The 12,083-nt window shown below is 42.7% G+C and overlaps 1 protein-coding gene and 1 long non-coding RNA gene across 4 annotated transcripts; one reads left to right on the forward strand and one right to left on the reverse strand.

Moving 5' to 3' along the window:
* Window positions 1–4,910: 4,910 nt before the first annotated feature.
* On the reverse strand, window positions 4,911–9,062 carry LOC113036941 (uncharacterized). The gene is made up of 2 exons (XR_003274526.2): window positions 8,923–9,062; window positions 4,911–5,899 (listed from the first exon to the last, which is right to left on the reverse strand). It is a non-coding gene; the product is annotated as an uncharacterized LOC113036941 (long non-coding RNA).
* LOC113036940 (pou2af1) lies at window positions 6,400–9,552 on the forward strand. 3 transcript variants are annotated; one of them, XM_026193565.2, is made up of 5 exons: window positions 6,400–6,539; window positions 7,428–7,528; window positions 7,749–7,800; window positions 8,216–8,511; window positions 9,026–9,552. In XM_026193565.2, exons 1-5 carry the CDS (start codon window positions 6,443–6,445, stop codon window positions 9,368–9,370), a joined length of 891 nt encoding a protein of 296 aa, XP_026049350.2. In that variant the 5' UTR covers window positions 6,400–6,442; the 3' UTR covers window positions 9,371–9,552. The 3 variants fall into 3 exon arrangements, with proteins under 3 accessions (XP_026049350.2, XP_026049349.2, XP_080144897.1); XM_026193564.2 differs by having other exon boundaries at window positions 6,429–6,539; window positions 7,746–7,800; XM_080288771.1 differs by lacking the exon at window positions 6,400–6,539 and adding an exon at window positions 7,283–7,301 and having other exon boundaries at window positions 7,746–7,800.
* Window positions 9,553–12,083: the final 2,531 nt, after the last annotated feature.

Raw genomic sequence — 12,083 nt, forward strand, 5'->3', positions numbered from 1 at the left:
TACTGTTGCTGTCACTGTAACAGTAGTGGAACCAGAATATTTTTGTGTTGGTGACCAGAATGAGACCATGACTGACATTTGGTTGGGACAGACACTGATTAGTTGTTCATTCTTTTGGTCACTCACCCACTCTTGCTCAGTGCATCATGTGGATTCGTGCTAACCTGTTCTGGGTTAAGCTGAATTGATGCCATGGCAATTGGTTTCATTTAGCTTTAAACAGTTTTTATGTCCTGACTGTTGGAGTTATCCACAAGCAGCAGACATCATGCCGATTAATATCTCACAGGTAATAACGAACACCCTACAGTTGTTAAAACGTTGATATAAATATCATTAATGCATCATTGTATTGCAAAGCTGTGTGTGATGTTAGGAGCCCATACACACAGCGCTGTGGGAGAGTGTGACTTCTGTACAGAGCGTTGCTGGTGTTGCTTTCCAGCCTCTCCCGCATCCCCCCCCCCTCCCCTCCGTATCCAGTGTCCTACTGAAATAATTCCAACTGGCCTCTCCTGACACTGTTCCTCAACCCACTGCTCCACCCCATCCCTGCAGCGGAGCCATAAACCACACCCATCCACACTGTGTATTAAATTGTGTTTGAATCCAGTAGTCTTTTTCTGGGTGTGAAGCATGTGTACTGTTTTAATTCACTATTTAAAAATATTATATTATGATATTACAATGTGTTTGTATATAAACGTGTCTAACACAAAAACCCCAAATCAAACCTGCCATGTTCCTGAGTCTGACCCAGTGTTTTGTGTTTAATTTTGTTGTTCTTGCTTGTAGTTTGAGTCACTATGTCCTCCGTGTGTTCCACATGTCATATTCAGTCTATTTCTCAGTGTCAAGTCCACATCTTTGTGAACTGTCTCATGTTTCCTGTTTTATTTTGATAGTCCCTGTCCTGTGTGCAGTGTGTCTGGTTTTGCTTCCCCTTGTCATGTTATGCCTAAATGATCCCAGCTCTGTCTCTCCTGTCTCCAATTCCCTGATTACTCCGGTGTGTATTTAAGCCCTGTTTTCTCCTTGCTCTGTGTTGTGTCGTACCCTCATTATGCTGTAACGGCCCTGAAAAGCTTAGAAATATGGTATCTAAGCAGATTCTTACTCTGGATGGCATTACCTTGGCCTCCAGTAACGCTGTGAGGAACCTTGGAGTCATGTTTGACCAGGACATGTCCTTCAACGCACATATTAAACACATATGTAAGACTGCGTTCTTCCATTTGTGCAACATCTCTAAAGTTAGAAATATCCTGTCTCAGAGTGACGCTGAAAAACTAGTTCATGCATTTATTACTTCCAGGCTGGACGACTGTAATTCATTATTATCAGGATGTCCTAAAAACTCACTGAAAAGCCTTCAGCTGATCCAAAATGCTGCAGCAAGAGTCCTGACAGGGACTAGAAAGAGAGAGCATATTTCTCCTGTTTTGGCTTCCTGTTAAATCCAGAATTCAAAATCCTGCTGCTCACATACAAGGTCTTAAATAATCAGGCCCCATCTTATCTTAATGACCTTGTAGTACCATATCACCCTATTAGAGCACTTCGCTCTCGCTCTGCAGGCCTACTTGTTGTTCCTAGAGTATTTAAAAGTAGAATGGGAGGCAGAGCCTTCAGTTTTCAGGCCCCTCTTCTGTGGAACCAGCTTCCAGTTTGGATTCAGGAGACAGACACTATCTCTACTTTCAAGATTAGGCTTCAAACTTTCCTTTTTGCTAAAGCATATAGTTAGGGCTGGACCAGGTGACCCTGAATCCTCCCTTAGTTATGCTGCAATAGACGTAGGCTGCCGGGGATTCCCATGATGCATTGGGTGTTTCTTCTTCACTCACTATGTGTTAACAGACCTCTCTGCATTGAATCATATCTGTTATTAACCTCTGTCTCTCTTCCACAGCATGTCTTTATCCTGTCTTCCTTCTCTCACCCCAACCAATCACAGCAGATGGCCCCGCCCCTCCCTGAGCCTGGTTCTGCTGGAGGTTTCTTCCTGTTAAAAGGGAGTTTTTCCTTCCCACTGTCGCCAAAGTGCTTGTTCATAGGGGGTCATATGATTGTTGGGTTTTTCTCTCTATGTGTTATTGTAGGGTCTACCGTACAATATAAAGCACCATGAGGCGACTGCGGTTGTGATTTAGCGCTGTGTAAATAATGTGTTTCCTCTGTGGTCCTTGAGGAGTCCTAGTTCTAGTTTTAGTTCACGCTCTTGTGTTTGGATCGTTTGTGCTGCAGCAGTGAAGCTGCAGCAGTGAAGCTGCCTCTTCAGTTAACTTTTTAAGTTAACTGAAGTTAAAGCCTAAAATAAATAAATGAATAGTGACAAACAAAATTATTCCTCTGTACTTGAATTAAGAAGGGTTTATGTTACAATAAATGTTCATGTGAGAATGTGCTAAAGACAAATCTAACTGAATTAGAATTAAACAAACTGAACGAAACATGAAGTGAATTATATCCATTTGAATGTTCAAATGTGATGTAGATGTGAATTCCCTTTGTTAAGAATAACAAGGCAAATGTAATTAAGAGATTTTAAAGTTTAAAGGTTTAAACTTTGTGCTAAATCAGAGAGAGTGAGAGAGATAAGGTGTGAATGGACATCAAATGATTTAACTTCAGCAGTTTTATTGAATGGCCAAAATGTGAAGATGTGACGTCGAGTAGGAGAGGGAGGAATAAAAGTGGGTGTAAAAGAGATTCAGGGTTCAAGTTGTGGACATTCACTTTTTAACCTTTAGTGAAACAGTAAAAGTCTGAGGATTATTCTTATTATATCCGAGCCATAATAAAATAATCTTTCCTTGGAGCCTGCTGTCAGACACGAGGCTACTAGGCTACTAGCAGACACGAGCCTGCTGTCTAGTAGCCTAGACAGCAGGCTCGTGCCATAATCAATATGGCAGCTACCGTTGCCAAGTGGGACTGATAGGACTCGACCTGCGAGGTTACTCAGGCTGCCTCACCTGGATGATTTCAAGCTAGTTATTGCTGGGCGAGTCCCCTCACCCACATGTTGCATTATCTCACAGGATCAGGAATTAGGACTGTTTTTTTTTTATCAGAGAGAGAAATTAACTTCCTAGATGCAGTCGTGATGCATGCTCAATCATCCAGGTAAGTAAATCTCCAAAGGCTGATTTTCATTGCAGTCAGCTGAGACTGAAGAAGTCACCTGGATGAGTGACGAAATGTTTCTCCCACAAAATGCTACGTCCTGATGAACAGAATCAACTTTTGGAGATTCCTATATGCAGGTTTTTTGTGGGCCTTGCAGATCGACCAAAAACAAACCAACAAAAAAAATACAGTGAAGCATTCAGTGTTTGAGTAAATGTAAAATATGATAAAACAAACTAAAATCTCACACAGGAAAGTGACAGAACCCAGATCATGTGGAGCTTTTTACTGGGACACGCTTAAAAGAAATCTCTTCAGTGTTGTGAAGGAGAAAAAAATCCAGGTCATGTCTGGTTTAATCACATGGTTCATTTAATACTGTCGATACGTGGTTGCTTTAATCATTCACTGCACCTGTTTCTTTATGATTCTTCTATTGTGGGGTTTTTGTGTGTGTTTTTGCAGAATTAAGGCAGTTTTCTATTTTCTTTCATTGCAGGGCATCTGAACTCTCAGGGCCACCGTAGCTGGGCTGTTGGATACAAAATATCCTAATTTCATGCTGACTCTATCCTACCTGTGGGTAGGATTTTGTACAAAAATGTCTTTTGTTTGTTCTTTAAACATGAAATTTTAGTAATTCATCCTGGAATGAAGTGTGTGGAGGGCTGAAGCCATCAAAAAGAGTCTGATAGGAAACAAACCACAAAACCAAAAAACATGTTCCAGATATATCAAAGGTTTTTGTAGGACGAGCAAATGGTGTCAGCTTTTAAATCCTTACTTCATTTTTCATTTGTCTGTTTATCCTGTTTATTTTACCTTCAAATGTGCTGTGTTATTTGCTGAAGTGTTTTCCAGTCGGCTGACAGTATGGAGGAGAGAGTTTCAGCAGTGAGTGTCTGCAGCCCTCTGCAAAACACGGTGGAAGTGTTGTCATGGTTTGATGGCTTCATCAGAAAAATGAAATTATTAATGAGGAAAACTATAATTAGATTTTGATCATGCATCTGATCATGCATCATACATCTAGACTGATTGATAACAGTTTCATTTTCCAACATGTGATCACAAAAAAAACTGCCAGTGCACAAAAATATACCATGAATGCACACTATTGTGTGTGTGTGTGTGTGTGTGTGTGTGTGTGTGTGTGTGTGTGTGTGTGTGTGTGTGGAAAGACAGAATGCTTTCATAAACATTTCCATTTGTGGCCTGTAGGTGGAGCCGCTGCGCCGCGGCTGCAGGAGGGGGCGCTGTGAGAAGAGGCGGACAATGCTGGGCGAGGAAACGGGGATGTGCAGAGAAGAGAGCACTTTGTTTAAAGCAGGATGCACAAAGATTGATTTTAATGGACGAATAGAAATGATGATGATGATGATGATGATGATGATGATGATGATGATGATGTGTTAGCACATATCAGTTTTTAATCAGTTTGCTGTTCTTATGGCGCGAGGACGCCCTAATAATCTAACAATGTTACTGCAGCATCTATGATGAATAATGTTATAGATGCTGCAGTCATAATCAAGCTTTGAGTTATTATTACTGTAATAAATGTAATAATATTCATAGATCCGGGTCTTAATTCACATATTTTGACCGGTTTATGGCACAATTTTATTTTGGATGCATTTATCCAAGTGTGATGAATGTAACGTTGATATAGTTGAGTTCATTTTATCTTCTGACCTTCGCACCACAAACAGTCTGAGAAATAAAATACACTCGAAGTGTAGTGTAAGGGACTTCAGTGCAAAGAAGGAGCTGCAATGTTTGTTTTTAGTTTCGTTATTTATTCATTTATTTATTTATTTACTCGATTTCAACACAGATTTGATAGAAAATCTAAAATAATAACCGTTTTTGATCATAATGATCATAAATCATAATGCTGGGGGAGTTAAACATTTCAAAGGCCGGTTCTTAAACGGCACACTTTACCGGAAACCTTTGATCCTGAAACGCATTTTTATTTTCATGAAAATATAACCAAGACAAGGACAGAACTGTGCGTGAAGCTGCTGAGCCTCTCTCCCTGTTCTCCCAGCAGGTGTGAGCACTCTGATGGAGCTGGAGGCCCTGCCATGCCAACGAGGGCTGTTGGCCCTTGCCACACCCACTTTCCCTCTTTGCCACTTTTAATGTATTTTTTATGAAATAAACTTTTTAAAATGCGTGACTAGGCTAAACGCGAGGTTTGAGGTGAAATGCGCTCTTAAGGTTGCACGGAAGCAGTCGTGGGTGCTGCAGTGCTAAGTGAAGGGGGCTGATGCTGGGATAGTGCAAAAGGAGGGTAAAATGAATAAAAGTGCATTTTTTTCGAGGTTAAAGTGTAAAATACTAATATATGAGATTAAAGTGGATTTGATACAGTGTTCATGCTTAGTGATTTTACTGAAAATCGATTTGAGAGAGTTGCCTCTGAATATTCAAATGGTAAGTAACGCGCAATCAAATCATTGTCAAATCATTGAGTTCTAGGGGTTTTAAATAGAGGGAATGGAGGGAGAAAATCTCAAACTAATATGTCCCCAGCTCTATTACAATCATTCTGTATGCTCTGGCTCTGCTGTAAGACATTTGTGTTGCTATTTTTGGAGACTTTTGCAGAAATTTCGTTCTTGGCCATTTTGCTGAGGCAGAAAAGGACATTGTTGAGTCCCTCAGCTCTTCTCCAGGAATCATCTCTCCATCCCAGCCATCATGTCCGGTGAGTTTCACCTCGGATTTTCTTCAGGAAATCATTTTCTTGCATTTTTCCCTGTTTGGAAGACAAAGGAGGGGGGGGGGGGGGGTGTAATGTAGAGTTTATTGGAAATATTGAAAGCACACGATTTGTGTGTTTAAGTGGAGTGCTCACCCCCCATAAATGCCCACTTCTTCCCATATTTAAATTAAAGTAGAATGGGCTAGATTAAACTTCCACGTGTAGAATAACTTTAATGCCACCTGATTCCACCTGTTTGTGGAGCGTTCTCCACTCAAAGACTTCTCCAAGCTTCACTGGCGTTTATGGCTTTACTGTGTGTTATAGTTCTGCCGACTGTCGTCTGTCGACGCACATCAGGACGCGCAGATGATCATTTTTAAAGATCATTTTAAGTTTGGAAAAATTCAACTGGAAGTCTCGCGGGCTGTGTGGTCGGGCTGTCTGTGCGCAACAGGGTGTTCTGTGTGTTCGAGTGGGATGTGTCTGCCTTTCGTTTTGGCCAGCGTCTGCCACATTTAAGACAAATCATAAAGTAGCATTTCTCTGTATGAATATTTATCAGATGAGGTTTCATCTCTTAACACATTCTCTAAAATGTTCGCAGCCCTGAATGCTTTAAATATCGCCTTTAGGCCTAAATCGCCCGCACCTATACGAGACGTTCTTTCACCGTATCTTAATCAAGCTTCAAGTAAGGAAGAAAAAAACTGCCAATTACTCCCATTGCCTTTAACTGTCAGGCGTTCGTGGTGGGGGGCAGGGGTGATTTGAATAAAGTAACGGAGATTGGTGTAGAGCTCGGGGTTTTGAATTGTAAACAGCACCGGGCTGAAATCGCCTCGAAATTTTTCCATAACGACCTGATCAAACTTTCACTAAGTGACCGCGCACGTGCACCACGCGGGAGGCTCGTTTCCTTGAAAACTGCAGCGCTTCGATCCAAAAGCGCAGATCAGCGGCTCCTTCTAGTTTCGAAATTTTGTTCCGTTTTGGTCGCGGATCGCTTTGCTGACTCTTTGTCTGCGCGCTTCAGCTTTAACCTCATCCCACCGTGCCAGACAAACTTCTCTTTCATCTCCTCGCCTATTTTTATTTACTTTACATTCATTCGATCGTATATGCGTAATAAAATCTACTTACTTTAACGCGTTAAGAGCCGATTTCTTCTGCCTCTGACTGGGGCGTGGCAGCTCAGGGCTACAGGGTGCAGTGAAAACGTCTCCCGACCGGGAGGCTCCGGGGAGGGGATCAGCCGCCAGTAACACTCAGAAACACTGAGCGGTGGAAACGACCTTTACGCACCGGTGATAAAATAGGATCTTTGGATAATTCAAAGCACTTCGTTATATTCTTTTACAAAATCTTAAAAGACAATCTTTCAGCAGTTTATTAGAATGAAGCGACACTTCATGGAGCGATTTCAGTTTACTGGAAACAAAATAAGCTGTGATGTGTAAGAAATGCTTTGTGGTGCTTTACTGGAGGAGCAGGGAGAGGGAGGAGAAGAGTGCACGACTGGTTTAGTTTGCTTTAAGAGGAGATTACTGCGCATGAGTGACACACTGTGCTCTTCATTAAGATCAACTGAAGGTGTACCCGGGGGTCCGGGTGAAGATCACGGTCAAGGAGTTGCTGCGGAGGCACAGAGAGAAGGAGGCCAACAACAAGAAGCTTAATGCGGTAACTCCTCCCTCCCCCACGCCTCTTTACCCTTGTCCCCTGCTCTCAGTCTCACCTTTTTTCTGCTGAGAATACCGCTCTGTGCAAGCCTGCACCTGTAAATCACTGATAGCCCGTTTTATCAAAATAAGCCACTCAACTCATTTACAGGAAAGCAGCCATTAATAATCTGGTATCGCCTTCCCCCTCCTCTGTATTTCTCTTTCTTCCTGATCAGCAGATGCATCAGGCTTGCTTGGAACTACAGGAGCTTCGCGCGTCCACTTTCCAAAGTAGGTTTGTCCACCCAGTGTGCTAAAATACATCCCAGAAAGACACACATGCACTACAGCGGCCTGCCCTAAGCGTCACAGTCTGATGATCTTAATCAAGTTGTTTGTTTGTTTGTTTGTTTGTTTGTTTGTTTGGGGGGTCAAAAATTCTGTAAAATAAACATATAAATATGCATCAATTATTGAGGACGCCTTTTTCAGTTGGACGGGGGGCAAGAGGCATTCAGATTTCAGAGGGGTGGAGTTCCACCGTGGTCTCTCAGACCACGCCCTTTCAAAGTGGTCGCAGATATATCCTAGTCCGTGATTAAATGATAGGCAATGATTAACCCAGAGCGTGTGGTTCGCTTGTTTTCATCGCATGTGTTTGTATTCTGGATATTTTCGGTCTGACTGTTACACTGAATCTCGGCAGGTGGCCATGTGGCTCCTCCTCCCTCTGTCCCCCCAGCTGAAGCCAGCAGCTGCGGGTCGCTGGCCCTCCAGCTTCGAGCCACCATCTCGTTTCCAGTCCCTGACAGCGCGTGCAACATCCAGATGCAGGAGTGCGGCATCCAGGTGCAGCAGCAGCAGCAGTTTGGGGATGTGATGTTGCCCGGCAACGGATACGGTGGTACCACCTACGACACCCCTCTGCCTCCTTTTCCAACCTCCCCTCAGCCTTGGTACCACGGACTGTCCTCAGATGCGGACTACTACGGCCAGGGGATGGTAGGTCTCAGCTGGCACCAACGAAACACCGTCATTAAAGAAATAATCAGAAACTGGGATTTCTTAAAACTTTTGTGACAAAACGGAAAAATTTCCTAGTTTTTCTGTTTGTGACCAAAATTGAAAGATTGTTTTAAAAGCATACGAGATACGAGCAATAGCAATGCGTTTATTTGGAACAGAGGTTTGGTGTGGTGGTCGTTTATTTCCACAAACACTGTCAGTGTCTGTGTTCAGCATGTAGTGGATAGGTTTGTGTGGATATATTTGAAGGAGCTAGTCTTGCTTTGACTGTGATTACAGCTGTTTGTGTTTGATAAAATGACCTGTCTGGCAGGATAAACAGCTGCATGTCAGTTTTGTAAGCTGTCTGCACACAAATGAATGCATTAAATCAAAAACACCACTCACAAGTGTTCCTGGTGAGCCCTGGGCCTAGCTTTGGTTGGATGACCACCATGTGGCACACCTGCAGTCCTGCCCAAAGTAATTTCGATGTCCTCCTCTCTTTCAGGCCCCTTGCTCCTCATTGGAGTCACTGACTTTCTGCAACCCTGTGGATCCCAACACTTATTCCCCACAGGACTCCTTCTCTTCCTCCTCCTCCTCCTCATGCTATGACTCGCCCACCAGATTGGAGTCAAGCTTCAGCCCACAGCAATACCACTATCAGCACTGTGGCCCCCAGGAATATTACAGCTTGCCACACTGTTGGTCAGGCCAGCAGGAGAGCCCCCCCACCCCAGAATGCGCACCTTACTTTGCTCCCACAGACTATCCCCAGGTGTATCCTGTAGAAGACAGCTGTTTCCAGAAGGATTTCCCGCTGAGCTCTGAGATGTGCTACAATGCTTTATGATGAGACCGTGAACAGTATTACTTTGTATCCTGACTGTAAATACGATTTGGCTCAGTGAGGTTGTTTGCTTTGCATTTCACTTGGTCTGCTTTACTTTAATCAATTCATTTGTAATAAAAACTAAATGATATATTTTCATACGCTAATGTTTTGCTGCACAAAATAAAAATGTGTAAAAGTCAGCACTGTGCTTGTAATGTGCGCTTGTCTATTGCAGAGTTTCCACTGTAAAAGTCGGGATGTTTGCTTCAGCCAGCAGGTTCAGACTTCACCCTGTGAACATGCCCTGTAGCCACAGGTAACAAATAAAAGTGAAAAATGTGGGAAGAGTGTGAAAGTAAATATCACAGGCTGATAACATGTCAGGGCTGAACTCAGCTGTAACGCAACAATTGGAAATGAAGGCAAGGAAACGTCTGAGATTTGACTTTGGCCTGCAGGGCAGTATTTCACTGGGAGTTCAGAGATCAAAGGAGAACAGATTAACAGACAAGCCGACTCACAGTGGCTGCAGCTCAGCTAACAGAGCAGGACGTCTGCTAATCAGAGGGTTGGTTTGGCTTTTTCAAGAATGCTTGAGCTCCGAGTTGTCGCGTAATGCTGGAGTCGCTGTGTGTGAATGAGACTGGTATTTAAAAAGTACTTTGACTCCTCAGACAGGTGTCAGTCCATTTATCTGATTTTTTCAACAAACTCTCAATAATTTCTCCAGACTGTGAAACAAGCACTGTTGAAGCTGCAACCCCCTCTTATTATACTTACAGATTTTACACGGAGCTCAGCCAGTTTATTAGGCTACCTGTCAAAAAACAAGAAATTCAGTAAATGGACTGATTTTCTACTCTGAGCACTCTTGTCCTGTTTAGTGCTTTCGATCTCACACACACACACACACACACACACACACACACACACACACACACACACACACACACACACACACACACACACACACACACACACACACACACACACAATGTTAGTAGGTGAGCTGCTCTCCCACCAGAGCTACAGCCACCGTGTAACTGACCAGTGTGGATTATTACACTTAATAGTCACTCACTGCTTAATATTTGCATTACCTCAAGTTTCCCCTCGTGCAACACTGAAGTAATGAATATTTAATAACAATTTTTCATGTTGCATGAAAATGGGAAGAAAAAGAAATAAGCTTTTTTAATGCCTGACCGATTTTACTTGAGTTTATCTAGAGCAGGCCTTTGGCTCAGTGTCACGAATGATTATTAGATACATAAAGCAGCTGCCAAACTATGTAAAACATCTTTCTGCTGCTATCTTATGTCTTTAAAATGGCAAGTTGAATCTCGTTATGAAAGCGGATGCGTGTGTTTGGTAATTTGTGGACAGTTTGTTCTTGATTCTTTGTGCCAAACTTAATCATGGAGCATGGAAAAGGTTTTCCAAGTATTTGTCTGCTAAAACAGACAAACAAAAGAAAGAAATCATAAAAGTCTGGATTATTTTGTGACTTCCTGGTCGCACTTCCAACCTAGCTCACTTGAAACTAGTGTCTCAAACTAACACAATAAACGAGGAGTGCGTGCTCCAAAGATCCTGTTGGCAGGCATCCCTTTCACTCCCGCTGAGCCAGCATATGTGGAAATCCCCTTGGAGACACTTGACGGCAGCTGATAAGTGTGGAAAAATAACCCAAAACATTTAGGCTGGAGCAGAGCGCCGCAATCAGCTTTATTAAGTGGCAGTGGCATTTCTGCATGCCGACAAAGACAAAACTTTATATGCCATCATATTCCAGGAACCACGATAACTTCTACCAGTGTAAAGTCTTTATCCATTTACAAGCTAAATGTGCAGGAAACCATTGTTCTCTTAGTTACTGAGTTACAGGATGTGAGTGTGTCCACGCACTCTGCACGGCCCAACAAAGACACCGTGCCAACTCGTCCAAGTGCAAAGAAAACACATGGGAAGTCCGCAATCCTATACTTTATGTTTTTTGAATCTTGCCTCTGGCATTTGCCATAAATCATCATAAGGAATCTGGACTAAAAGTGAAATGAATGAAAAAAGGAACTATTTTCAAACAAAAACTGTAAGCAAGAAAAAACACCCTGGAAGCTAAAACCTGTGATAACTGCACAGTGTGGGCTAGTTAACACTATCACCTGAGTCGATAACTGTAAACAACAGGCTCCATGTTTTTCTTCTGTCGAATCCTCATCGTCTAATATTATAATAAGAACATTTTAATCGATAAGTATGACCCACGCTTCCACAATGTGAAGGAAAAACAACAGCAAAGAGAAGAAAGTGATGCACATCCATCTGTCCACAGACGCACTGATGTTTCTATAAACTGAACAGTTTAGTTGTTGGAGTTTACTTTGGCTTCTTTTTTCAGCCCTGGGGTTGCAGCTTATATTTAACTGGTCCAGTATTATTCATACTGGGGATCAGGTTTAGACGCGTTGTCAGAAACCCTTTTTTTAAGGTAAGGTAATGAACGCCACTTTAGGTGAAAGTGCTCAGGCACTGTATGAACGTGATCAGGTGAATGCGACTCGTGGTACGAAGTGCTCTGAGGGCCTAAAGTGAGTAGAAAGAAGTCGCAGTTTTGCTCTCTTTAGTTTATTTTTATAGTCTTTTGCTCTAAGGTGGAGCTGCTGCATCCACCCATGGACTGCTTCTTTACACACCTGTTTCTCACCGACATGGTGACAGCCAGGCCTCC

This window comes from Astatotilapia calliptera, chromosome 14 (assembly GCF_964374335.1).
Source record: "Astatotilapia calliptera chromosome 14, fAstCal68.1, whole genome shotgun sequence".
Classification (NCBI taxonomy): Eukaryota; Metazoa; Chordata; class Actinopteri; order Cichliformes; family Cichlidae; genus Astatotilapia; species Astatotilapia calliptera.

Coding starts and splice junctions, on each gene's coding strand:
- LOC113036940 (XM_026193564.2), top strand. CDS start 6,443: ATGTTCGCAGCCCTGAATGCTTTAAATATCGCCTTTAGGCCTAAATCG. Junction 6,540..7,427: donor GTATCTTAATCAAGCTTCAA/GTAAGGAAGAAA, acceptor CTCTTCATTAAG/ATCAACTGAAGGTGTACCCG. Junction 7,801..8,215: donor TCGCGCGTCCACTTTCCAAA/GTAGGTTTGTCC, acceptor GAATCTCGGCAG/GTGGCCATGTGGCTCCTCCT.